Source organism: Kwoniella botswanensis, chromosome 1 (assembly GCF_036426115.1).
Source record: "Kwoniella botswanensis chromosome 1, complete sequence".
Taxonomy (NCBI): Eukaryota; Fungi; Basidiomycota; class Tremellomycetes; order Tremellales; family Cryptococcaceae; genus Kwoniella; species Kwoniella botswanensis.
The window spans coordinates 17,306,537-17,332,999 of NC_088599.1; the positions used below are offsets into that span (position 1 = coordinate 17,306,537).

The 26,463-nt window shown below is 43.9% G+C and overlaps 11 protein-coding genes across 11 annotated transcripts; 6 read left to right on the plus strand and 5 right to left on the minus strand.

Annotated features, from left to right (window-relative positions):
• Positions 1 to 131: 131 nt before the first annotated feature.
• Positions 132 to 1,192, minus strand: L199_006554 (uncharacterized protein; the record flags this gene model as incomplete). Its single annotated transcript, XM_064892253.1, has 3 exons — positions 132 to 194; positions 299 to 789; positions 862 to 1,192. 3 exons carry the CDS (start codon positions 1,190 to 1,192, stop codon positions 132 to 134), a joined length of 885 nt encoding a protein of 294 aa, XP_064748325.1.
• A 320-nt stretch (positions 1,193 to 1,512) lies between these two features.
• Positions 1,513 to 3,414, minus strand: L199_006555 (uncharacterized protein; the record flags this gene model as incomplete). Its single annotated transcript, XM_064892254.1, has 4 exons — positions 1,513 to 2,703; positions 2,774 to 3,157; positions 3,223 to 3,288; positions 3,349 to 3,414. The coding sequence occupies 4 exons, from the start codon at positions 3,412 to 3,414 to the stop codon at positions 1,513 to 1,515; spliced, it is 1,707 nt and encodes a 568-aa protein (XP_064748326.1).
• Positions 3,415 to 3,757: 343 nt separating this feature from the next.
• L199_006556 (phosphatidylserine decarboxylase) lies at positions 3,758 to 5,693 on the plus strand (the record flags this gene model as incomplete). Its single annotated transcript, XM_064892255.1, has 4 exons — positions 3,758 to 3,998; positions 4,108 to 4,292; positions 4,426 to 4,656; positions 4,749 to 5,693. The coding sequence occupies 4 exons, from the start codon at positions 3,758 to 3,760 to the stop codon at positions 5,691 to 5,693; spliced, it is 1,602 nt and encodes a 533-aa protein (XP_064748327.1).
• Positions 5,694 to 6,087: 394 nt separating this feature from the next.
• On the minus strand, positions 6,088 to 7,833 carry L199_006557 (uncharacterized protein; the record flags this gene model as incomplete). The annotated part of the gene is made up of 7 exons (XM_064892256.1): positions 6,088 to 6,204; positions 6,314 to 6,640; positions 6,775 to 6,970; positions 7,112 to 7,213; positions 7,317 to 7,423; positions 7,532 to 7,643; positions 7,742 to 7,833. The coding sequence occupies 7 exons, from the start codon at positions 7,831 to 7,833 to the stop codon at positions 6,088 to 6,090; spliced, it is 1,053 nt and encodes a 350-aa protein (XP_064748328.1).
• A 534-nt stretch (positions 7,834 to 8,367) lies between these two features.
• On the minus strand, positions 8,368 to 11,126 carry L199_006558 (uncharacterized protein; the record flags this gene model as incomplete). The annotated part of the gene is made up of 7 exons (XM_064892257.1): positions 8,368 to 8,766; positions 8,834 to 8,987; positions 9,047 to 9,265; positions 9,338 to 9,405; positions 9,467 to 10,187; positions 10,253 to 10,370; positions 10,514 to 11,126. The coding sequence occupies 7 exons, from the start codon at positions 11,124 to 11,126 to the stop codon at positions 8,368 to 8,370; spliced, it is 2,292 nt and encodes a 763-aa protein (XP_064748329.1).
• Positions 11,127 to 13,747: 2,621 nt separating this feature from the next.
• L199_006559 (uncharacterized protein) lies at positions 13,748 to 14,644 on the plus strand (the record flags this gene model as incomplete). The annotated part of the gene is made up of 6 exons (XM_064892258.1): positions 13,748 to 13,787; positions 13,868 to 14,016; positions 14,084 to 14,143; positions 14,216 to 14,356; positions 14,427 to 14,482; positions 14,623 to 14,644. The coding sequence occupies 6 exons, from the start codon at positions 13,748 to 13,750 to the stop codon at positions 14,642 to 14,644; spliced, it is 468 nt and encodes a 155-aa protein (XP_064748330.1).
• A 224-nt stretch (positions 14,645 to 14,868) lies between these two features.
• L199_006560 (uncharacterized protein) lies at positions 14,869 to 15,308 on the plus strand (the record flags this gene model as incomplete). Its single annotated transcript, XM_064892259.1, has 2 exons — positions 14,869 to 15,183; positions 15,264 to 15,308. The coding sequence occupies 2 exons, from the start codon at positions 14,869 to 14,871 to the stop codon at positions 15,306 to 15,308; spliced, it is 360 nt and encodes a 119-aa protein (XP_064748331.1).
• Positions 15,309 to 16,222: 914 nt separating this feature from the next.
• On the plus strand, positions 16,223 to 19,968 carry L199_006561 (uncharacterized protein; the record flags this gene model as incomplete). The annotated part of the gene is made up of 10 exons (XM_064892260.1): positions 16,223 to 16,512; positions 16,595 to 17,047; positions 17,131 to 17,521; positions 17,598 to 17,866; positions 17,935 to 18,127; positions 18,191 to 18,243; positions 18,311 to 18,506; positions 18,566 to 18,661; positions 18,719 to 19,557; positions 19,623 to 19,968. 10 exons carry the CDS (start codon positions 16,223 to 16,225, stop codon positions 19,966 to 19,968), a joined length of 3,126 nt encoding a protein of 1,041 aa, XP_064748332.1.
• Positions 19,969 to 20,371: 403 nt separating this feature from the next.
• Positions 20,372 to 21,167, plus strand: L199_006562 (uncharacterized protein; the record flags this gene model as incomplete). Its single annotated transcript, XM_064892261.1, has 4 exons — positions 20,372 to 20,376; positions 20,475 to 20,533; positions 20,696 to 20,972; positions 21,128 to 21,167. The coding sequence occupies 4 exons, from the start codon at positions 20,372 to 20,374 to the stop codon at positions 21,165 to 21,167; spliced, it is 381 nt and encodes a 126-aa protein (XP_064748333.1).
• A 334-nt stretch (positions 21,168 to 21,501) lies between these two features.
• L199_006563 (uncharacterized protein) lies at positions 21,502 to 23,495 on the minus strand (the record flags this gene model as incomplete). The annotated part of the gene is made up of 6 exons (XM_064892262.1): positions 21,502 to 21,702; positions 21,791 to 21,851; positions 21,924 to 22,252; positions 22,342 to 22,623; positions 22,675 to 23,048; positions 23,123 to 23,495. 6 exons carry the CDS (start codon positions 23,493 to 23,495, stop codon positions 21,502 to 21,504), a joined length of 1,620 nt encoding a protein of 539 aa, XP_064748334.1.
• A 1,312-nt stretch (positions 23,496 to 24,807) lies between these two features.
• L199_006564 (uncharacterized protein) lies at positions 24,808 to 26,407 on the plus strand (the record flags this gene model as incomplete). Its single annotated transcript, XM_064892263.1, has 5 exons — positions 24,808 to 25,005; positions 25,118 to 25,334; positions 25,402 to 25,510; positions 25,578 to 25,835; positions 25,915 to 26,407. 5 exons carry the CDS (start codon positions 24,808 to 24,810, stop codon positions 26,405 to 26,407), a joined length of 1,275 nt encoding a protein of 424 aa, XP_064748335.1.
• Positions 26,408 to 26,463: the final 56 nt, after the last annotated feature.

Consider the following 26,463-nt stretch of genomic DNA (forward strand, 5'->3'; position numbering starts at 1 on the left):
AACCAGCGATCCGACACGTAGCATATATTCCGGCTTGTTAAGGTAGGTATGAAGTTATTATGCTATATCTATCTGTCCAGTAGAGAACCATGTTGCAATAATATCGATTCGACAGTAATGTTATGATCGCGCTATTCCCTTAACCAAGCTTGACTTCTTGCTTTCTTCTCTGCATTCTTCTTCCTGAATCGTTCCTGCAATCATGTGAAATAACCATATCAGTTTCCTTCATTACAATCCATCTAATCACACACGGACAGAGAATCAACTCCATATGAGATTTTCCAAATTCACTTACCATATCTTTCTTTGTGATCTTCTTTTCACCACCTTTCCCATCCTCCAAAGCCTTCCGTTTCTTTTCATTCTCCTGTTGTTTTTCCCTTTCCCACTGATCCACATCGAAATAATGACTATTCATCCTTTTCGCCCTGTTATATTCATCCAGATGACCCACAGTATACTCATAGTTCGAAGCCGTGAATCTACCCGTACGCGAATTGAACATTGCTTTTTGCATTGTTGGATCACCTCCTAGACCACCTGGTCCGGAAGAATCCCCTCCGAATAAATGGGCTAGACCTGGATCTATCTCTGGTTGAGATGGATCTCCACCGAAGCCGAATCCATACCCAATATCATTATCATTATCATTGGGACCAGGATTTGTTGAAGAAGATGCAGTTGGGGGTTGTTCGGCAGGTAAAGGTGGTTGAGTAGAAGAAGAAGAGGGTTCTAAAGGATTGGTCCATGTTACTTCGCCTGTATCTTTATTCCAGAAATACCAAGCTACAATCATCCAATGGATATCAGCTGGACATTAGTGTACAGTAGAGTAGATGGAACACAGGGTTGACTGACCATTCTGTTCAGCGGCCCAGACAGCTTGCCAAGGTTGTTCTTGTCCTTGTTCTTTCTCCTTTCCTTCTTTTTCCTTGTCATTTTCATCTTCCACAGCTTTACCCTTTTCCTTGGAGGTGGAAGACGATTGACCGGGCAATCTCTCACTTGATGGATCCCATTCTTCCTCTTCTTCTTCGTCATCGCCTAGACTATCTATAGGTTGATCTTCCACTTTGTCGACTTGAGTTGATGAAGATTCTGGAAGTTCAGAGGCAGGTGGAGGTGTGGGTGTGGGAGATGCGGAGGTAGCATCTTCCACTGTGGCTTGTTTCGTTGGTGATGGGGGCATGATAGTATCGCTGAAAATGATATTCAATATCTACAGATGAGCCGAGGTATCTATATGGATAGATGAAATACAGTCAATGGGAGATGAAGACATGGTGAACTGGTCCAATCGAGATGGCAGTGACGATATTTGAGGTAATGCTCTCTCATTCAAATTTGATTCCGTCTTCGTCTCCACCACTCCCATCGGCTGTAGTGCATATAACATATAACGAGCAGTGTTCAACTGAATAAGTATATAGTATATACATATGGCATATACAGATCGATCTACGGTACAACATCGTACATACACACACATACCGAAGAGATGACCAATCTTCAATCGGAAATCTCAATGATCTCTGGTTGTACATTCTCCTTCAACGAATCTTCCAGGGGACTAGTAGATCTTCTCCTCTTACTTCCACTTCCACCATCGGGTCGCGATCGCTTGGACGTATTTGACTGAGACGATTTGTTGGGGTTGGTGTTTTGCGATGATAATTTTCTTTGTCTGTCATATTCCATTTTATCTAAATGCTCGAGGAAACTCTCATCCACATGAAAACTGTCATCATCATCAATCGTAATCTCATCATTATCTTCGTCGGGATCATGATACTTCCTGTTCCTATTCATCTGCTTCCCTCTGCCCACCGGCGATGCTTTCCCTTTCCCCTTGACTGCATTTTGATGTGAATTCGTTACGTTATCAATCTGTCGGATCATCGAGTCATCTAATATCATAAAATCACTCTCGTCTTCATCCTCCTCATCGAAATCGTATACATCATTATTCTTCGAGTTCCTGAATCCAGATCCAGATCCAGATCCAGATCCAGATCCAGAAGCTTTGGCAGTAACTTCATCTATCTGTCTGATGAAACTCTCATCCACATCCACGTCATAATCAAATTCATCATCATCGTCTTGGTAGTCTAACGCCGTAAGTTCATCAGTTGGTACATCATGGTATAGTTGCTGTACTTTCGAAGTAGCTGCTTTAGCTGCTAATCTAGATCTTCTTGCTCTAGGTGTAGGTTCACTAGTCGAGGTTTCAACCTCTTCGATAGATTGTCTTCTCTTGATGCCCTTTGCTCTGATCGGGATTGGCTTGACCAACTGAGGAGATGAAGGTGGATCGATTAAGGGTATATCATTTGATTGAGCAGCGGGAGGAGAAGGGACATATCGTGATCGGGAAGGTTCAGCAGTAGGTATGATATCAGGAGATGGAATTCGAGATTTAGGCTGAGATATTTTAGGGGGATTGAGTTTGGCTGGTCGAGAGGAAGATGCCAATGCAGAAGCAGAAGGTTTCGGTCTTACTGCTGGAGGAGGTTTGACCTTTCCTTTAGGTATAGATCCATCTTGATCATTGTCCATTTTGCCCATCCTTCTTTGAAGATCATTGAGGAATTGTTCTTTTTGGATTGCTTCCAGGTGCTCAACGGAACTTTCAATGACTTGAGTGTTTTCTGGTGTTAGGAGTAAAGTATCTCTTAAACACTTGACGTTCTGACATACCAACTGGTATTTATTCCTCGAACGTCAGCTTCACCCCTGTTATAGTCAATCTGACCACAAAAGCTGGACGTACCTTGCATCCTAGAGAAGTTTGACCTAGGACCAACCCATTTATCCTCCTATATTCCATCGCCTTCACAGTCCTCCTTCCATCGCTCAACTCCAGCTTCAGCATACTCCTAGGATAAGGTGGTACCTTCCCACTATCAACTTCGTTCTCATTATCTTCCTCATCATCCATCCTTCTTATCAGTGTCTGTCCCGATAACACCTCTGAACGCTGTTCCATCGTATGCTGAATTTGGAATGCCGAATGACCGATCTCCGATACAAGGTGGATCTGGAGTATAGTCGGTCGAGGGAAAAGTACAATCTCATGTAGCTCGGTTTGGGCCGAGGGGAAAGAACGGGAAAGTAAGGTGGATTGAGATAAGTCGGAATAGAGGAATTGGGTATGCTACAAGTTTGTGTTGAACAATATGAGCTAAACACTATAACATCGAGCAGCTGAGTGTAGCTCACCACTTCATCGATGGATACTTGTCTACCTGCATCCGTCAGAGCTTGTACGCAGTCTCGTACCCATGCCTAGGATGCGAGCTTTGAATCAGCGTAAGACTATAAGAAATTTGATCAAAGATGACTTACCGGATCGACTTCTGGACAGGGGTACGTCCTCCTGAGGAAGGCTACGATGGGCTGAATATCCATCATATCGGGCCTTCATCTGTCGGCTGTTGTATCATGCTATCTCTTGTACTATCCGCTCTCAGGCTCTTAGAATCGGCTTGCTTGAGTTTGAGAAAGAGGGGAAGAGGAAAGGAAAATACAAAAGACAGACGCGAATTCGTAAGTCAGTTGAAGTGGGGGTTGACGTAATTTCGGACATCACATCTATCCCATCCATCACCACGCGACATACGCACGGACCCACCCACCTCGAGAGACAGGCCGAAAAGAAGGAAATCATCATCATCTCCAACATCTTCTTCTTCTTCATCACCTCTCATCCATACCTTCATCATCTGAGCCTTCAATCAGTGTCGGCTCCATAAAGATGATCATCCGACATTTAACAAGAGCTCTGACGAGAGCCACATCACTGCGATCCTCCCGTTTGCAGCCTTTCGTCTTCCCGAGATCGATCGCTTCTCCTCTTCTGTCCTCTCCTACACCCATCCGATTCAACTCCAACACACCTAGACAACCATACAACCCACCTGAAATCAAGCCCAAGCCCACTCAGGAGAAGACAACAGCCGGATCAGCAGAGAGCAGTCAAGGCAAGCCATTGAAAGGTAAGTCCCATTTGCAATACATCCCTTATATATATATATATCGATGTCTTTTATACAAGTCTTGTATCCTAATCACATCCCTCTCTTCTTGATTCGTGCAATCACACAGAGAAAGTAGCTCAAGCTTGGTCTACCCCTACTGGATGGTATCCTATCCCTCTCGCACTCGGCGCATTGGTCCTGCTAGTCGTACAGTATCGTAAATCCACGAGAGGAGATATCGAAGTGGAGTATCAGAATGAGGAAGGTGCGGTGATTAGGAAGAATGGTAAGAGGGTGGATGGACCATGGCAGGTGAGTTTGTGCATACTAAAATATATATAGCACCTCGATATGATACAGGCCATACAGTGCTACAAGAAATTCCTTGTCTGTTTTCAGTTTCGATTACAGAATTACCAGCTAATGTGTTATCGTTTCTTTATAGGTCCGAGTCCTTGGCGCACTTCCTCTCCGATCATTATCCCAACTATGGGGATACCTCAACGGCCTAGTCCTACCAGTATGGTTCCGACCTTTCGGTTTCAAGCTTTACGCTACTATATTCGGATGTAATCTGGATGAAGTACCAAAAGATCTGAAAGAATACGAGAGTTTAGGTGATTTCTTTTATAGGGAGATGAAAGAGGGTCAAAGACCTGTTGCGGATGCTCCGATGGTATGTCATTTTCGCGATTGACAAATAAGCTTTGTCGCAACTGATCTAGCGTTTTCGACATAAGCTGACTTAATTCATCGGACGGGACATAGGTGTCACCAGCGGACGGTCGAGTACTTCATTTCGGTGAGATCGTAGGATCTCGCGTAGAGCAAGTAAAAGGTATAACCTATTCTCTCGAAGCTCTTCTTGGATCTGAATCATCATTGCATGGAGAAGCCAAGTCTATCCCTAGAAAGGACAAGGAAGGAGGAGAAGTGGTAGATGATGAAAATTTTGCCAATATCAACGATATACCTTATTCCCTCGCTTCATTGTTAGGTAAAGGAAGTGGATCAGAGAATGTAGAAGATAAATCATTCGACGATTCGACTCTACCTAAAACCAATGAAAAAGAAGTTGACGCCTCTCATCCGCCTCAAGGACACGAACTGGGACACGATGCGAGCGTCGCAGCTAGATTGGGAACTTCAGCTTTGGCCAATCAGACCAACTCTAAAGGTGAATTACCAAGATTAAGCAATGAGAAAAACAAATTATATTTCATGGTGGTTTATCTGGCTCCTGGAGATTATCACAGGTTCCATTCACCGACTACATGGGTGGTTGAACGACGACGACATTTCACCGGCGACTTGTTTAGCGTATCGCCATATATTGCTAATCGGATGCAAGACCTATTCGTATTGAATGAAAGAGTAGCTTTGTTAGGAAGGTGGAAATACGGTTTCTTCTCCATGGTCCCTGTAGGAGCTACCAACGTAGGATCCATCAAGATCAATTTCGATGAAACGCTTCGAACTAATACACGTAAAATCACTCATCCACCTCATACCTATGCTGAGGCTGTATATTCCTCTGCGTCGATATTGAAAGGACAACCGTTATTGGCTGGAGAGGAGATGGGAGGATTCAAGTTGGGAAGTACGATCGTGATGGTCTTTGAAGCTCCGAGAAATTGGAAATTCAACGTGGAAGCTGGGCAGAAGGTGAAGATGGGTCAGGAGCTGGGTGTTTTCGAGGAAGAGAAGCAGTGAGGTGGCTCAGATGGATTGGAAGGTTGGGATGTGAGATAATGAACAGTGGAAAGACCGGAACGGAAGAACAATGGAGTGGGATCGCTGAGAAGTTGGACTTGGAAGACAGAATGGAACAGGAGTTAAACTGTACGATGAAGACGTTCAACACGAGACATAAAACAAGTAAATCTGTACAATGATAGAAGTAGATTCTATAATCAGTAGTCCAACCATGCAACACTCAACATGTATTTGTACATGACATGATTGTGCATATGCACATACGTTACTCTACGTTCTGTACTACGATGGTGATTCTACCCTCTTCCTAGTATCATCCCATTCACGTTCAATCTGGTCGCTCTTACTCACAATGTCTCTTCAATCTGGTTTACGATTTGGTCTAGTCCGATCATATCTTCAACGCTTGAGGAGGTAAACTCAATTTACATAATCTAGCTACCATCGCACCTAGCTGAACGAGTGTTCCCACTCCTTCCAAGATCCTCATGTGAGTCCAGCCGATTTCCTATGGAAAGTGGAAAAAGAACCAAAAGCAGTCAGCGCTAATCGCTCCATCTTACATCTATCGCTTCCTCTACCTCCTCCATCATCAATTTTGTTCTATGATTACTCACCCTGATAAATTCCAATTTCATATACTCCTGCAACTCATCCATCGTCTTCGTAACCCTGAAAACCGAAACCACAATATCTACCGCCGAATAACCTTGATCCCATAGATCATTGATTCTAGCTAGGGCATCATCCACCAAACCATTCTGACAATCTTTGATCATTTGTCTAATTACAATCGGATGAGGTTGATCACAGATCTTAAATACATTATCCTGAGAGACGAATCCGAATCCTGAATAGGTCGATTGAAGGTTGTTTATCGCTTGACGCATGTCTCCTTCAGCGGTGAAGATCAGAGCGGCAAGACCTTGATCATTGTATTTTACCTAAACAATTGACGAATCACAGGTGAAATTAGCATTCGATCATACAATCATATATTGTATCACTTGAACATATGGATTACTGAAGGACGAAGGATTTTATACAATGATCAGCCAATCGCTAGACCCCCACTCACATCTTCCATTTGACAAATCTCTTTCAACCTCTTCAACACCTCTGCATCTCTCAATTTCGAATACCTCAATATCGCACATCGCGATTGGATAGGTTCTATAATCTTATTCGACATATTACAAGCTAATGCGAATCGGGTGGTGTTGGAATATATTTCCATAGTTCTTCGAAGAGCTTGTTGAGCTCCTGCTGTCATACTATAATGACAGTATCGTTAGCATGGTCTCTTGCAATCTACGGTCTACATTCTACAGTGAAAGAAGCAGCTGCTACTATAGGTGGATGATGCACATACGGAGAAGAAGCAGAAGAAGTTAGCAGATAAAATGTAGACGCACGAATCAGCTTCATCTAGAATGATGATCTTATGTCTACCAGGAGGTAAAGTCACTTTCCTCTGAGCGAACGATTTAATCTTATTTCGAACTACGTCTATACCTCTGTATCAATACCATACCAGACCAATGATCAGCAAATGACTACATCTTTGTATACAGTACATCCAATTTATGAAATAGGTAATGTATTTATTAGTTTACTCACCTCTCATCAGAAGCGTTCAATTCCAATACACCTTCCTTATACGCATCGCCCAAAAGGGCATGTGCCAGACAATGTATAGATGTGGTTTTACCGATACCTGGCATGCCCTATAACATTTACATCCATATCAGTTTCAGCTGACGTTCATCCATCAAACAAGTCCACGTATTCATATATATATATGTAGTTGAATAGAAAGATAGACATCAACTCACAGATATGATAATATGAGGTACATTCCCATCTTCAGCAATGACCTTCAACCTCTCTACTGTCTCTGTATTTCCTACTATATCATCCAACAATACGGGTCTGTATTTCTCGACCCTAACGATCCATCAAGTAAAAGTAAAAGTAAGACTAAGACATGAGCTAGTGAACTTTCTTCCCCCCAACCCCGACCTGGTGTGGAAGAGCCAGCTCACCATGGCATCTCATACCCCTCTGCATCGGTATGCTTTGCAGTGGCCGATACGGTCTCTTTCCCCTTTGCAGTGGTGGAAGATGAAGAGGCCATTTTGTGATTGTCTGTATGTATCAGTTATGAGATGGAAGTGAAGGAGAGAGGGAAGAACATTACTTGTGTGTAGATTATTTCATCGATTCACTGACTGGACCTGGACGTGACGCGTACACTCACTCTCCTGCCCGATCGGAACAGAATCATCCACTCAATCGTCTTAATCTTGTCTTGTCTTGCTGCTGTTCAGTTCATTCATGCACTGCACACCGTACACGCTGCTTCCCATCGCCAAATCAGAATGCTCAATCAATATAGTCAACATAGCATGAGGTGGAATCGCATCTTATAAATCTATAAAATGGTAAAGCAAAGACCAATTAACGAAAATATCATCAAAAGGAGTTTTACTATAAAGTGATATCATCAGTCGGTCGTATAAGAACTTGAATTATAGTCAATTAAGAGTTGTGAATGATATTATGATTATAATGATTGTTCGATTATAAACTACTTCTTCTTCTTCTTCCTATCTTTTCTTCATATCATTTCTCCCTAAATTATATACATCATAGCATATCTCCTCCAAACCTAAGCTATAGCAATATTATTCCTCTTCCTTGTCATCCTCAACCCCGCCCATCCTTTCAGAGCCATCACCACGACGCTCCAGCAAAAGACCAAGCACGTGAGGGCAATTGTGAAATTGAGGAAAGCCATCATATCGTCCCAGCCGGCTCTCATCGCAGCCCAAGCTATCTCCTCGTTACTCAACATGAAAACGATTCCTCCAGCCGCATAGCCGAAAGAGGTGAGTACCTCGGTAGGTGGTCTGGAAGGTAGGGTCGATTCCACAGGTGGTCGGAGGAATAAGAAGAAATATGTCAAGAACCTGAATAACGATCCACCAGCTAGGAGGGTGCCCCAGAGGGAATGGATAGATACTTGGAATACGTATTCTTGGTGATGGGCTGCCATAGCTAGACCAGTCTAAATGGTCAAAGGGGACAACTAGTCAGTCAACAAGTTTGAAGACAAGCTGGATCGAGACACTCACTACTCCAATGACCAAAGCAGGCAATGGATTGTAGCTGAAAGCATAAGTTGGTGGTTCATGTACGTCCCTTCTTCCTCCGGAAATGAACGATCCCATCACTTTCCGTACCCATCGAGATTCAAGTAAGATACCAGAAAGGCCGGCGAACCAGAACCTGTAAGCCGAACCATCAGCTCCTGCGAATTGCATTATCATCGATGAGACCAGACTCACATGACAGCGATGGAGATATGCTGAACCTGCTTGACGGTATAAGGATCATCAGGGTTTGATCCGAATCTCTCCATCCAAGTGTTGGTGATTCCGTAGGTGAAGATGACTGCACATTCAATCATTTCCGCTGATACTCCTACACCTCCTGGTCGTTTGTTCCACGCCCAACCTAAATCTGCGTATGCACCGAGATATCGAGCGAAAGTGAGGACACCGTACCTATATTCAACAGAACAGGAAGTCAGCTGTAGGCGACAACTCCTGATGTGTTTATAAGCAGACCAAACTCACCAGAAGAAGATGGATCCTTTAATATAATGAGCAGCACAGGAATTGATCAAACCAGCTCGACACATGCCCTGTGATAGAGCACAAACATCAGCAATTGTGCTTCCACCTAATACCATGTTTGTGACTTACAGTATATTCAACGAATTCGGTCAAAAACACCACATAAGCAAAGATGATCTGACTTCTCCTAACCCACGTCAAGACGATTTCTGCAGCTCTTTTAACGCCCGTTGATTTCTCTCTTGACCAGATAGGCTGTACGTGATGTTCCTCATCGTGTTCATCACCATGTTCATGTTCATGGTGGTCTTCTGCATGAGCGTCATATGCACCAGCAGTATTGAGGACTTTCGATTTTTGTGTGATGAAAGAGTTGTTGGAAGATGATGCACCGGGTGTATCATGGAGAGTCCCCTCTGATCCAGTAGAATTTCGTGATGGAGGTGTCCATTGTCTGATGAGTAAAGAGGGTCTTCGAGGTTTACCGGAATTACCCAATGTTCTTGTAGGTAGATTTTCAATTTCATCTGGTTCATGATGAACCCTGTGGTGGTGGATTTCGTCATCTTCGTCGTCATCACCAACAGCGAAAACAACTTGATTAACCTCCTGATCTTCATCATGTTCGTCACCTACTAATCCAACCATCTCGTACCTGTTTGCAGGCCATGATTCTTCGATTTTGCTATGTGAGGATAATACTTCATGTACGAAAGCCGACCAAGATCGATCATGCTGTTTGTAAAACTTCATGCACCTCTTGATTATCTCGAGCGAGTCGATAAAGGTCAGACCGACCGATACGAGTAAAAGGATATTCGAGAGAAGTTCATGTACGGCACCCTCATATCTACGGTTATAATCCCAAAGTCAGCTTGTGATCCGCAGTCTACCGACGGAAGGAAGAGTACGTACCTATTCTCATGACCTGCTTTATATGCTTTACCAGCCAACCATCCTAAAACAGCTACAACGAGGAATATAGCATTGGCGAAATAATGCGAAGGGTGATCGGCAGCCCTTAAGGCAAGTGCTATCGTCAGCAACCATGAAAAAAAAAGTCAAAGTCAGTTGACTTTGTACCAGATCTGACATCAGGCACAATCTACGATTACAAATCCCATTTGCCACTCGACCGAACTGGCTGAATACTGAGGAATGTCTGATTGTACTCACAGATAGGTAACAGACCGAAATAAGCACCATAATACAACAAAGCATGAATTGCCATCAGACCTTTATGAGATGATACTTCCTGAGGATCCCAAGTTTCGTCAAATTCTTCACCGAAGATGGCAGTATCGTTGTCTAACCTGAAATCGGCATCGAGGTAAGTGGGTGGGAAATGATGCCACCTATGTACAGATTCATCATCTAGTTTCTCCTTTGGGGCCGTGTGAGATCCGTGATCGTGAGGTGATGGTGGATGATCCGAATGTGAATGTGAGGGGGTGTCAGTGGCAGTGGAAGTCACAGCAGATGATGACGAAGGGGATGAATCGGCAATGTCGCTTGTAGATGTTACAACAGCATGCGTATGCTCTTCTTCCTCGTCAACCGAACCTTCACCATCGTCGCCATGCATAATTCCCATGTCCATATCCATATCCATCACATCATCATCATCATGACCTTCATGTCTTCCTAACAAAGCATGAGAGCCTACTAGCGGTGTAGCTGATGCATTTGCGAGAGAAGGAAGGACGATGGAGAGTAATACAGTTGAAATGAGAAAAGTCGTGACGGGCAAGGTCCGATTTCGTTTTTTGGGTAATATCGATGTCACCATTTTTCTCAGGTTGGGTTCGAAGTATGCTCGAGTGTCAGGATTGATTATAGATTATAGATTATAGATTGTAGATTATAGATTATCGGTGAGATATGTATGTAGATGTAAATGAAGAAGATGAGGAAGATGATGATATGGATACAAAGGATGCAAATGACGATCAGCAGTAACAAGTATGGTATTGATATATGTATATATATATGTAGTACACAAAAATGGTTACGTGTGTCTTCTTTTTGTCATTGGCCTCGGTAGTGCTTACTAAGTTGACGATGACATGAGATGACCACGAACATTACATGCTGTTTCCCCCTCTTCCTCTCCTTGTCCCTTCCTTTGGATGCATTCCGGTCCATTCGATCCCAAAGGACCCTTTTCCCCCCGCATTCCCATTTCCCATTCCCAAGTTGACTCGACTCTAGTCACCATCATTCACTTGTTGCGGCGTCCGAATGACTCAACATCCTCCTCCGTCTCGCTCTCGCTTTTGACCGTCATTAGCGTATTCTCTCCTGTCTTCGTAAGTGGTCCACCTCCACACTGTAGAAAGTAATTTTCTCAGACTTGCTGAGAACTGACTAGACCGTTGACCGCGGCGCCGGCGGGCATACTGTCAGAACTGTCCAAGTGAATCGCGGAAAGTCCCGATTGCTTCGAAATTTAGTGGTGACGTAGGCCTTTTTTTTCCTTCTTTCTTCCTCCTTGTTTTTGCTGCTCTTTGCTTACTCGTACTAATCCCCCACTTGTTAGTCTAGGTACTAGTGAGGTACGATGCATGCCCCGTATCTCTTCGCGCTCTCCAGTGATGGGTTAGATCCAGATGAGCGATACCTGTAGACTCTTACTCTAGCAGCATTGCAACTGTGACAGGTCTGTTATTGACATATCTCCGGCGTATAGGTCAAATGTACTGTACGTGTATTGTCAAGCCACACTGTCCCTCGTTGTTCGGTTATCCCTAAGAGCCTATGTGTCGTCATCACAAAATACTACCGAGACGACCCAGACTCACTTCACTGTGCCAAGCACAACCTAGAGAATTCTCGAGTCCGTGGACTTTGAACATTATTTTCGGGTTGATGTCTATCAAAGGTGTTCGGAGAAAAAGGCCTAAAACATAAGACATGCTTGTTATTACGTGATGATCAATTCGTCATTTTCGCCCTTCCCACTCTCTTGGTCTTACTTGCGATGTATAAGATGTATGCGTCCAAGAGATATAAGATAGATGCATCTAGGATGTGTTCTGGTCCATGGGCCATATAGATGATTACCACTAAAAATACCTGCAGGCTGCAATAGTCCGGTTGGCGGTAGACGAATATATACACTATACTTTCTGGTTTGATCGTTTGATCCTGTTGAGGGTGAATAACGGAAACAGAGCACTTAAATTAACCTACCTCGACGGCAATCGTGATGTGTATTGCTCCATCATCATCATATGGCTTCACGATAACTAAGCAGCCTTTGTACAGTACGATCTGATGTACTCTAGCAGGATCAAGCGACAGTATACAATTCAGGTCCTGCTTTACCCTTCTCAGACTGGTCAGTAGTGTTTCAACTATTAGAGAATCTCAAGTAATCATCGTGCAAGAGAATCTTAGATAACGTATAAACAGATATAGTATCACTTTGTGTAATTTTCTGTATTGATGGTAAGAAGCGGATCAGCCGAGAATATCCTGAGCTAGAATCCATCATCTTCGTACACCCCAAAGTTCTTATCTTTCAACTTGATACGCAATGGGGCTAACTAAGCATCCGATTCCAACTCTGGGTGAGAGTCGCTATGTCATACTCGGGCAGATAGATATTTCGTCGACTTGTGTCTATTCTTCATGCTTGACAACAAGCTTTCATCCACAAACGTGTATGCTACAGGGATCCTTTGGATGGAAGTATCACAGTTCATCATCTTTTCCTCTCTATCTTTTTTTCCCATCTCACTCGACACTCAACAAATATATATTCATGCTTAAGACGTATGTATATTTCATTTCTATACCGCAACTACCACCTCGTATCATCCATTCATCTTGATCTCCATCTGCACTTACAACAAAGGAGGACAAACGGAGATCAACAGATAACTCCGTGATTTTTCCGCTCGCCTATCACTTTCGACCCATTTTCTAAAAAAAATCAAATTTGATCCCTTAAATTCCAAGTTAGCTTCAAGCTGCCTTCAACACAGTGACGAGTGAGGTATCCATCCATCCAAACCCATAGAATAGCAGTCATCATCCTTCAATATCGTTATACATCTTGCATACATATTGTGACTTATTCCTCATCTTCTTCCGGCGATCAACACAGATTCCCATCACTAGCAAGGCCGACTATACTTCCAGACCGACAATCTCAAAGGAGTAAATCTACTTCACATCTCTTCTATCGGATCTCAAGATAAGCACTCCCTCCTAACTTCTTTCAAATTAAGAATTATTAGAACCTTGAACTTGCAATGATATAACCTCTTGTGAGAGGTCAAGATACCGCCCAAGACGAACACAACACAAACACGAATAATCTTCAACTATACAGATATATCCCCTATCGTATACCCTACCACATTAATCTCACATTAACGTAATCTTCCATTCAACCCGTCCAAAATGGCTTCAGCAGCATACTCAACCATCAAGCTCTTTGCCGGTCAGTCCATATATAACCGCTGGCTTGCAAAACATGGTAGTGGGGAGTAGTAGCTGATATAAATACGTATATGAGAATAGGCTCATCCCATCCGGAATTAGCTCACCTCATTGCCAAAAGACTTAGGCTCCCATTGGCACGAGCGAATATCACACAACCTCCCTCTGGAGAGACTAGGGTGACTATCACCGAGAGTGTGAGGGATTATGATGTATATATCTTGAATACTGTGAGTATACACGACGAATTTTTATCATAATGGGATGGTAGGGCTCACTGCCCGATTGTGTGAACAGGGCGCAGGAGAAGTTAATACTCATTTGATGGAATTGTGTATCATGATTCATGCTTGTAAAGTGAGTAACATCCTTCTAGTATTACCTCTTCAATGTAAAGTGATTTGCTGATGTCATTTGGTCCGATCGCAGATCGCATCAGCGAAAAGAATCACCGCTATCATACCTCATTTCATGTATGCCCGACAAGATAAGAAGGATAAATCGAGAGCTCCCATCACTGCTAAGTTGGTTGCGAACATGTTGAGAGAAGCTGGATGTGATCATGTTATTGTGAGTTCCTCCGCACGCATTTTAGCTCTGTTAGGGATATTAGCTAACAATGAGTGATGGATATGTTTAGACAATGGATTTGCACGCTTCTCAGATCCAAGGGTTCTTTGATGTTCCTGTCGATAAGTGAGTAGCTTTAAAAGGTGTGCTGAGGGATGAACAGTGTTGACAAACCGTGTCACTCTAACTTCTTACTTTGTATTTAGCGTGAGTTTATCTCGTTATCTTATCCTTGTGAATTAACTCTGACATATTTCCACTTCTAGCTCTACGCCGAACCCTCTATGATCCAATATATGCGAGATCACATCGACGTGAAGAACTGTGTGATTGTCTCGCCCGATGCTGGTGGTGCCAAGCGGTGAGTCAGAACCCCACATCTTCAATTCGCAAGAATCAAGCTGACATGCAATCGGTTTCACCTTCACAGAGCTACGTCAATTGCCGATCGACTCAATATAGATTTCGCCCTCTTCCATAAAGAGCGTAAGAAGGCAAACGAGGTATCCCGAATGGTTCTGGTAGGAAGCGTCACAGGTAAAATAGCCGTCTTGGTCGATGACATGGCCGATACTTGCGGTACCCTGGGGTTAGCAGCTAGGAATTTGATCGAAGCTGGTGCAACGAAAGTTTACGCTTTTGCAACTCACGGTATATTGAGTGGACCAGCTATCAAAGTGATAAATGAATCAGGAATGGAAAAATTGGTTATAACCAATACGATCCCTCAATCTGATAATTGTGAAAAGACAAATAAGATTGATGTGATTGACGTTTCGCACGTTTTGGCGGAAACTATCAGAAGGTCACATTTCGGTGAATCTGTCGTGAGTATAAATTCTCTTTGAACGAGAGGAGGAAGAAGAAGGGTGTGATTTAGCTGATTGATTGGTTGTGTATGTTTTAGTCATACTTGTTCCACGAAGTGCCTTATACAAATGGTATTGCATAAAACAAGCAGATTTCGGGATATCGCAGATGAGAGGAGGAGTTTGTCATCTAGTGTTAGGAAGAGGGTCATTGTTACTTTTTCTTTTTGTTAGATATTGTACTGTACATAATCTTTCATCATTCCATCTATCCATGCTGTTTTTCTTCTTTTTTTCAACTCAATTCCGTCCAATACACAAATCGAATCACATCCTTCTTACAACGCACACATCTTCCCACATAGAACCCAATCAATTGCCTTGATTTATGCAGAGACAGAAAATCAATACAGATATGCATATCGATGAGAACGCTAATCGCCTTGAAGCATGCAGAGGTCTAACTCGGGACAGGTGATCGAACAGAAGCAGAGGATGTGACCGGCATCGGTGTAACCCGAAATGGCAATAATCCGAAATTTTAGGTGGACACAGGATGAGGACGATGATCACGAGCAGGATAACTTAAACTTACCCACAAGATTAGTCATCATTCCACAAAGCGTATAAAGCTTTACTATCAGATAGAGTACTCAGCACCATCAAGCGTCTCTACTCTCACCGGCTCAACGACCCATCGACTCGTTTTTCATCCGCTTAGCTTTGTCAGACCTTAGCTCGGCCGTAGTCCAATCGCTCCCCTCCATCTATCCTTCCTCCTTCCTTTGACCCTCGATCACTCGCATCAACATCCCATACCATCCTTTTTGGTCACACTTCTTCGCTTCTCATCTTCTCATTATCTCAATTGACGTCAACATCAACAACGGCAACAATAGCATAGGGATCGCATCTGACTGATAACCGGATCTAGATATATAAAGGAAACGACATGTCACAGCAGTAGTAATAACCACAACCACAACAATTATATACTATTGTATCTCAGCTTATCATCATTGACTTTACTTGGCGTAAAGACTCTCGATCAATCAATATGCCAGTAGAACCTAAACCATCCACCACAGATAAATCCTGTTCTTCAACAGCGACCGCAGCAGGAAGCGGAAGTGGAGGAGGTTCAAATGGTACGGGTACGTCTGGGAAGAAACGATCTCTCGCACCGAAAAGAGGAGCGATAGCATGCGTCAGATGTAAAGAACGTAAAGCGAAATGTGTACCTGCACCACCTGGGACCAGTCCCGTACCAACTTGTACGAATTGTTTGACAGCGAAGAAGGAATGTGTGTATTTGGAGAGAACACCGAATGAGATTTTCTTATTGGAGTGAGTACAGCTGTACATCCCCACTTTGTAATCACCTTGACCAACGAATGTCACTTATATCGTCGCTCTGCTTGTTTATCAGATACGTCTCTCAACTCGAAGCACGATGTGCAGCGTTGGAAGTGGAACTTCGAAAATCCAATCCTACTTCTTTATTCGCTTCGGATCATATTCAAATGCCAGCAGAAGCTAGATCAGCAGCAGTCAACAAGCTAAATCAAGTTTACCCTCCGACCACATCTACATCCACTTCGGCACCTGCACCTGCACCTGCACCTGCGGCTGGACCAAGTACTGCACCAATACCTATAAATAGCAATATCCAACAACCAGAGGTCAAAGTTGAAGAAGGACCGTCGAGCGTACGGTCAAATGGAAGTGGAAGTGGTGGGGCCGGACCGGAACTGACGGTAGACGGTGAAGAGGATGAAGAGGATCTGGCATTGGGTATAGGAATGTTGAGTCTAGGTGGGGGCGAGGAACCAGTTTATGTTGGGCCTAGTTCAGGTATCAACTGGGCGAGAGTTTGTGCAACGTGAGTACAACCTACTTCAGCTAGTCATTATATCACGAACAATCCATTTCCCAGAGGATATCGTTGCTCATAACTTCCTTTAGTGCCCTTCGTCGACCGAGAGAAGCCACTCAACCTCGATCTCACCTATCTCGATTCTCCTACCTCGCACCTCCTGAACTAGCCTCCGTGCAGTCCGCTCTCGAATACACCCTCCATCATCCCACCCCACCTTTACCCCCTCCGGCACTCGCATCGCATTACTTGGACCTGGTCTACCAACATATCCAAGCTAGGTATGGATGTTTCGATTGGATAGTAGTCAAGAACTGGCATGAGAATCGAGAGGCTATCTGTCAAGGAAGACCGCTCTGGGGTGTAGGTACGGGCAATGACGAGAGGAGAAACTTGGCGAGTTTCTTCTTGTGGTTATGTTATGGTTATGGAGCGAGATTGAGTGAGGATGAGAAATTGGAAGGGGCCGTCTCTCATGAGGTGAGTAGACTCTACCAATATGCTAATATGATGGAAGTGCATGAGTTTTGTAACTGATCATCTGACACTCTCGCAGGTATACTACAACGCAGCCGTGGCTTGCTTATCAACTTTGACATCCCATCATTCCCTCGCTACCGTCCAGGCATTAATATTGTTGATCATCTATGGACTTCGACATCCCACTGCGGAAGTGTCGGTTTGGCAAGTCGGAGGATTGGCGATGCGTACGGCAGTAGAACTGGGCATGCATAGACGAATGAGATCAAGGAGTGAGAGGGAAAAAGATCCTATAAGGTATGAAATGAGGAAAAGAGTATTTTGGGCTGTGTACACGCTGGACAGGTGAGTGTCAATTACCATTGTCATAAACACTCGTGTAACATTCGTTGACTTTGTTTATGATCTCATAGGATGATGTCTGCTCAACTGGGTCGTCCGGCTGGTATTCAGGACCGAGATATCGATGTGGAACTACCCTTAAACGTCGATGTCGACTTTTCAGACGCCAGGGCTTTATACCTCATGCAGAATCGTCAGATCGAGTTGATGGCTGGAAGAAGACCTGGTGATGAGTACAATAATGGATATGGACCTGTTTCTTCGGTGAGTAGATCACTTCCCTTCAGACGCAAGTCTGACGATTGCTGATGTCATTGGATCCATTAGATGACCTCCGCGATACATAATCAACGGTTGAATCAGTTGAGACAGATGATCACGTACGTCTCTATCGCTAACATATCTGCTCTTCTCATCCAAGAATCCGAACTGATAGTATGTCTTCAGCGACGCTATCTATCGCCTGGATAAACCTCTACGACCCAGAGACCCCGATGCAAAAACGGGAGAACCAGAAAGACAATCGTATGATGAGGTCGATGAATTACTCCGACGACTCGATCAATGGCGAGCATGTACACCGCAACCAAAAGAAGGTATACCCATGTTACCGCAAGAGACTTGGGAGCTGATGTACCATGATGTGAGCGTTCCGACTCCTTCCCTTATTCATGGGCAGAAAGCTGACATGCTACGACCCAGTGCGTTCAACTGCTGCTAAGACCTATAGTAGCAAGTTGTAAAGCTGCTGGACGATATGTCAACCTATGTCTTGATTCAGCTGCTGCATTGTGCGAGGTGAGTCTGCTTGTAGACCCATTTTGAAAGATGCTTGTGCTCACTGAGACGTTCTAGACACAATATAATTACCTTCAACCACCTGTCGTTCAATCCAAATTGTCCACTTGGCGATTTTACCGTCTCTTTTTAGCTGGTCTAACATTATTACACATCATCACGACCTTCCATCCATACCTGTCTGAGAACGATCGTCAGAAAGCCGATAGTGCCATAAGGAAATGTGAGAGTGCTTTGGGAGTGTTTGGATCAAAGTTCAAAGCTGCCTCAAGACATGAAGGTTTATTTAGGGAATTAGTATCAGCTTGGGAGAATGGGATAACCAACCCGTCATCCTCTATAGCATCTTCTCAGATTATGAAGAACAACCATAATGGTAGTCCGTTGATACCTGGACCTGGACCTGGGCTGGCCGGGATAGGTATAGAAGGTACAGCCGAAGAGATGATTGCTAGATTATTTGATCTCGGTCCTTCCCCGCCTACTCTGAATAATCTCAACGATCACATGAATACCCCCGGTACTACCTACCTGCCTAACCATAATCACCCACAATCGATTGGATCACTTTCAACACCTGGATTGACCGATTCGTTGAACGCCCCTACTACAAACAGTACATCGAGTATACCGAATTATAACCACAACCAATTCGGATATCCACCTCCGAATCATACCTTACTTCCTGCTTCATATACTAGTCCTAATCCATCCAACCCGACTCATATCAATGGCGGTCTGAGCTTGAATTTGGATAATATACATGGTGGAGGGCACGTGTCTCAAGTAGTTGGGCAATTTGGCCAGAATCAGACAATGAGTGGTTTGCAGAGTACGGACGATTGGGCGAGCATGTTGGGTGAAATGGGAGGAGGAGCAAAAGATGATTTCTTTTCGTAAGTTTGTTGTCTTCTCCTACCTGGTTATACCACTGTAGAACTGATACTGTTTCTGTTTTTAGACTGATGTCTTCATTCGGTTTAGAGCCATCCACTCAAACTCCCTTGGTGACTAACGAAACCTCAGATCCGATATTCGATTTTATCAATTCACCTCCTACCTCCACTGCCAACCAACAACAACAGCAGCAACAACAAGCACAGCAGCAGCAGCAGCAACATACGATGTTTCCTGGAAGTGGGAATATAGGTAATACGTGGGATACATCGCAATTAGGGGTAGGTGTGGATGTGAGGAGGGATAGTAATTTGGGGATGAGTGATTGGGCAGGGTGGTTTGAGGGGTTGCATAGTACCCATCAGGGAGGACAAGGACAAGGAGGAAGTGGGAGTTGGGGAGGAGCGTGATGGCGATCTTTTGAAACCATAGTGTAGTAGATGAGTCATCATACCTCTACTCGTATATGTATGAATGTATGTAATGATATGACATGTCACGTGAGCCGAGTTAACCGAAGCTAAGGAATGTTCTCAGACTGCGAAGTGGTTCACTCGTTCACAACAACATTGCGAATGCCGAGGTGCAAGTGATAAGATTGTCTGTTCTCCTTTGATTCATCATCATCGAAATCACTATATATACTAGGCTGCACTGCTACCAAGACGAGATCAAGCAGAGGTGATTGTAATTCTGACGATCACATTCGCATTCACGCTCACATTTCGAGATACGTCGGCCTCGTCAACCCTTCATCCACAACCTTCAGCGACTGCAAGTGAGAGCCAAAATTCTGGATTCAGACAAGTCAATATGGCGTAAGTGCATGTCAAAGTCATGACCGAGCACAAAAGATCATATGTGGATCTGCTGAAGCTGATATGAACTGCGTTATGATTTTTGTGTATGATATCAGATCGACTTGGGATATAATCTCCTCGGTGTTGTTTCTAGGTATATTCCTAGGTGTAGTTTGTGAGTATCATCATCATCCTTTCTATCTGCCATTTATCACATCAACTATAGAGATATACAAATACGATACAGTCCCGTCAAATCCAGATTCAAATGAATGATCAGTCGAATCATAAATGACAATCAACTAATATCGAATCCTTCTCGTCTTCGAAATAATAGTCCTAGCCATCAAATTCTCCCATCTCTTAAACACCTCAACCACCTCCGCTCAATCATCGCTCCAATCTCAGGGAATAACCTACCAACAAGGCAAGATGAGTATCAAAACCGATCGAGCAGCTCCGACACGGGACGAATATATCTTAAATACCCAAGCGGCTTTTGAGAGAGGTGGGAAAATGATGAAAGCTCATAAGGATGCGTTCTCATTTAAGAAAGGAGGAGGTGGAGGAGGGAGTGGAGATGATCATGCTAGTGCTAGTGGGGTTGATTCAAAGTGAGTCTGATTGTACTGGTTACGACATTGATATACTGTCAAACAGAGTCTGAAGGAATGGAAGTACTCATTTTCTTTCTTTCCTCTCCGTCGTTCTCGATTGGATTCTGAGTGTAAATGAGTACAAGCTGATCTTCTTCTTTTCCTGATTATAGTGATAGGAAAGGTTTCAGAAGGACAAAGAAACTTGCTTAGATCTCATTCCGTCTCGATTTTTTGATAAGTGATGAGAAGAGACATTATCGTATTTGTGGAAAGATAAAATATGGACAAGAAGAAGAAGAATCTTATGTGAACATATATATACGAGAGAGGGTCCATGTCTAGATATGAAACTGTGGATTTCCTAAATAACACGAGTAGACAGAAAGGGTCAAATGAATTGTGAAGACGATACAACCGGATTCATGCATGTGCACATGATGATCACAGAATACAAGTGACCCTATATCATTATCGTTGAATAACAGGGACTAAGAAACTGGATGATATTTCTAGTCGACTTCATTGTTTCTTTGATCACTTCGCTTCACTTCCTCTTCCTACTTCCCCCTCCTCCAGTTGCATTCCCAGCTCCCGTCCCGGTGATATTCTTATTCCCTACTTTCCCTGCTCCACCTTTCCCCAAGCCCACTTTCGGTCTGCAAATATCACACCACCATTTACCTTGAGGTGGAGATTCGAGTCCTAGACAAGTGAGGTGAAACCATTCCAGAGGACATTCTTCGTTCTATTTGACACACACACACACACACACACACACACAAAGTCAGATGTAAGTGAGGATTCACGAAATAAAGACAAGAGCCCAAACTCACTTCGCAACCTATCATTTGACCGTATGATACTTGATTACAATAACAATACCTAGGTTCGTTCCTAAACATCCCCAATTAAGTAAGTGATTCGCCACTTGGGACTCGGGATCAAAGAAGAAGGAAGCCGACTCACGGATCAGCAGGTATATTAAACTGTTCCTGCCCTATCCCCTCTCCAAGCACAACAGCCGGTTCTTCAACTGTAACAGTTCCTTTCTTACCCTTCTTCTTCTTTCGTTTATTCTGCCTTGCACCACTTCCACCTCCCAGACCCAATACCATCCCTTCCTCGTCTTCCACCTTCGTATCAGGTAAAGCATTGGCGTTCGCATTGGTATCCCCAGGGAGGTTCAGTGCACCATCGACATTGTTGGAAGGTAATGTGGATGTGCGAAGTCCAAGGAGAATAGAAGCTTCTTGAGCTGTTAATGCAGAGTCCAAAGCTCGAATATGACGGTCAATCTAATCCAAACATTTATTTTCAGCTTGACAGTATAGCAAACTTTTAAAACCGGGGCTCATGTCGAGAACAAGATTGAAGTGGTACTTACAGCGTTATAGGCTCCTACGGCAACGGCCACTTTCTCTTCGGCAGTTCGGACTACTTCTCTCGATAGTCTAGCGATCTCTGATAAGTGGGCGTAAGGTCCATCAGGGCGTCTTCGCTTCTTGTCGGTAGAAGTGGTTTCATCCGGAGATTGTTCGTCGTCTGAACGCTTGATTGTTGGACCAGCAGGCTGACTAGAGACTCCAGTCAATTCTGCATGGGGGAACTGCAACCGTTGAGGGACAGTCTGCTGTTCGCGTCCTTCCATGTTGGCATCTTCGTTTTTCTCCACATCCCCATTCCCATTCCCATTTTGACTTTGCGATTGAGCTTGAACAGGAATCAACAATCCACCTTGACCATCCGGTAGAGGTATACCTTCCGTAATTTGTTTACCATCTATTAAATCTTTATCTTCTAGCTTCTCCTGTTCAGCTTCTTTCTCATGTTCGCCTGGTGCTATTTCGGCTAGCGCATCTTTCATCTCTACATCTTCTTCCTTGTTCTCTGAATCGACGATTGTTGGATCCTCATCATTTCGGATCTCAATCGTTTCTACCTCTTCTTCTTCTTCCTCTTCTTCTTCCTCTTGACCTTTTTCATTTTCGAAACAATCTACTGAGCCATTCTTGTTATGTTCAAATTGTCTCTCCAACTCCAGTCGTTCAGTTATATAATGCCTTGTCAACTGATGTAATCTTTCAATTTGTGCTGTCCCCCATCAACCATCAGCTCAATTGTGAACCACTCTCCATCTGATAGTAAGATGACCTGTCAGAACTCACCTGTACAACCATCATCCAACTCCCTTAACAACCTGAAATTCCTATGTAACTCCAAAGGTAACTGCTCTACCATCTCATAATGATCAGCAGCGAAATCCTGCCATGCTTCGAGCTCAGCTTCGGCAGATTCCTCTGCTGTTACTTCACCATTGCCTTTCTTATCATTTTTGTCTTCTTCCTGCTGAATGTGATTCTCTACGGGGACATGGGTTGGAGCGATGGGCGAAGATGGAGCGAGAGGATCAGGTGAACTTTCTTCATGTTGGATTTCACGTTTGGATCGTGATCTCTTCAAAGTACTTGATGAGCCTGAGGGTCTGGGTTTTCTGGCTGGGGTTGATGTTGATCCGGATAAGGATTTACGAAGGGGCATGGCGGCTGTCTTCGTCCGATTATGTATCGTCATAACACGAACGTTACTGATTAGCTCGACTGAACATCATATCAGCATCAGCACGCGCAGGAAGCCCCCTCCACATCTGTTGTTAGGTGAGCGGAAGTATCCCGATCGTCTTTAGGCACATGCGGTGCCACGTGGTCTCAAGCGGTTTCAGGGTCAAAGTGATCCGGGGGTTGTTTACATCCCACCCACCAGTCCAAAACCTGAAACAGGGTGGATGATCCGTTGTTTGTGATCATCAACAACAAACATGGAAATTGCACGTCGGTTGGGACTAATCACCAATTCACAAAACATCGTCATTCATCCTCTTCATGTTCGAGACTTTCCGTACGAGTATACTATGAAAGATGTTCTGGCAAGCTAGAAGGCATATGGACTGACAAGATGCCTAGGAAAGGATATGCATGGGTGAGCACGAGTCAGAGGATGCAAGCCGTGCTGTTGAATGCATGTCCGTGTTCATCGTCATCTGAAGATCTGTGCTTTCCATGTTTATGTTGTGTTTAGCACGGATTCAAGTGTAATTGCAACCGACCCCTTTAGCACGCATTTTGCGAAACAAACCCATTCCATCATTTTAGCTTGTACCATCTTTTCATTTGACATCTACATATCCATCCTCCTTTCATCCATCCTCCTCTCTCTTTCTCTCATTCAACCATAATAGAATATACATCACACCATATACTTGACCTTTATACGTTCATTCGACACCCAACATATACAAAGCCAAAAAAGGCTAGATAGAAATACTGGTCATAGTTGAATTCAGAATCGAAAGTCCACTATACCCTTTAGCTCTTTCACAAACATAAACACCTACCTCTTCATAGCCATCTCTTTTTCATTACCTGTCCTATCGTACTCCCTCAGACGCTTGTTTATCCCCACATTCTCATGGACATTGCTATCATCTATTCTCATTTGCAGTAGACTGTTTAGAAAGTCTAGACAGAGAGAAAGGACAGTCAACACATCGTCAAAGGATCCTAGCGCTCAATCTCAATACAAGGGGTCGACTTGTCGACTTGTCAAGAAACATTCACTCTTTTATAATTCCTTTACACTCTCATTGATCTCATCTTCAGCAAATCTAAAACTCTCTCATTCACTCACGCTCTGCATCTGGGGACTAGTGGAAATCGACAATTCAACTCAACTTCTTGTCCAAATCCAACTTGATATTCTCATTTGGAACAACAAGCATCGAGCAACAGACATTCCTATACACTACACCTACAACATAGTAGACAGGTAAGGCAGGTGTGTTATCAATACCAACATGAAAATATCAACGACACTTCCCATCATCTTACTTCCCTTTGCCCTCGCCCATGCTCACGGCATATCACCGGCGCACAACCATCCAGGAAGAAGGTCCAATCCACTCAGAAATGTGAATTCTAGATCGGCGCAGTTGTATGGGAGACAACATTCCGCAGGTTTGTTGGGTGGTTTGGTGGATGACGATTCGACTTCTGTGAGTGACTGTTTTGTATACTCTCGTATATGGCCTTGACATTCCACATTATCATCGATGTTCGATGTGTTGACCTTCTGAGCTGACAATTCTCAATCATACCTTTCCTTAGAGCACCTCATCCCACGCATCATCCACTTCTGCCCGAAGTACCATCTCGCCCCTCACCACCTCAGCTTCCACATCCGTATCAACAGACAAGAACGCAGATGAAGATACTACTATCGATGTCACTTCCAAAGTGACCACGTCCGTTACCGGCCTGACTACCGCTTCACCGACTGGCTCATCGTTGATCTCTTCTACGATCAGTGGACCAATTTCGGCATGTGAGTTGATTTTGCCTTATGGGTATCAGAAGTACAAGGTTGTAAACTTATGAATGTTGTGATTCAGCCTCTTCAATCATATCTTCAGCAAATCTCACTTCTGCTATCAACTCGACTTCGACTGAAACTTCTACTGCTACCGCAGCCTCTTCCACCTCTGCTGAGAGTTCCTCAGCGTGAGTTTCATCCTCTCTTCTCATATATCCCCAGAGATACTGACAGATTATGTCGATCGTACATCAGGTCCGTGCAATATACGACCGACGCAGCGGGTCAGACCCAACTAGTCACCGTCATCCTCACAGCAGCAGCGGCTACCGCCGCCGAATCAACCTCATCTGCCACCTCGTCTGCCAAATCGAAAAGCGATGGTGACTCGATTCCCACTGCTGCTATCATCGGTATCAGCGTTGGTGTCGGAGTCGTCGTCATTGCCCTGATTGCATTTGCAGTCTGGAGGATGAAGAGGAGGAACGGTGATGAGGATGAGGCTATCCGATGGTAAGCCCGATTATTCAAATACACCATAAAGTATACTTCCAGGGATTGATACTGATCATCTTTGTGTTGTATGATATAGGCCTGAACTCAATAGACATGGTGATTCAGATGCACACCATGCATTACCAGCTCGTCAAACGGGTCAACATGGCTTTGAAACCAACCCTCTATCCAGATCACTATCCAACTCATCATCTATCTTCGCTCCTTCATCTACTGCTCAACTCAACACCGGAGGTGCAGGTGGAGTCGGACCTCAACCTATGGCATTGAATGGAAGTTCATTCGGAGCGTCAAGTTCGTTAGAAGATGATTATATCAACGAGAAACAGAGTGTTCATTCTCATGGAGGTGAACACCGAAGTCATGATGATCATGATAATTACACTTCGCTTCCTCCTCCTGTCCAACCTCACTTGTACGGTGGACATGGACAGATGGAAGATGAAGATCCCTATGGAGGGATGACGATGACGAACGATCAACATGTCACGTTACCTAATGCCCATGGTGGTGGACATGATGGATATCAAGGTCAAGGTCAAGGTAGACCGGGATTTAGATTGGATTAAGTGTTTGGCAGGAGATTTTAGTGCTTAGTATTTGGTGAAAACAGGAATGGACAGAG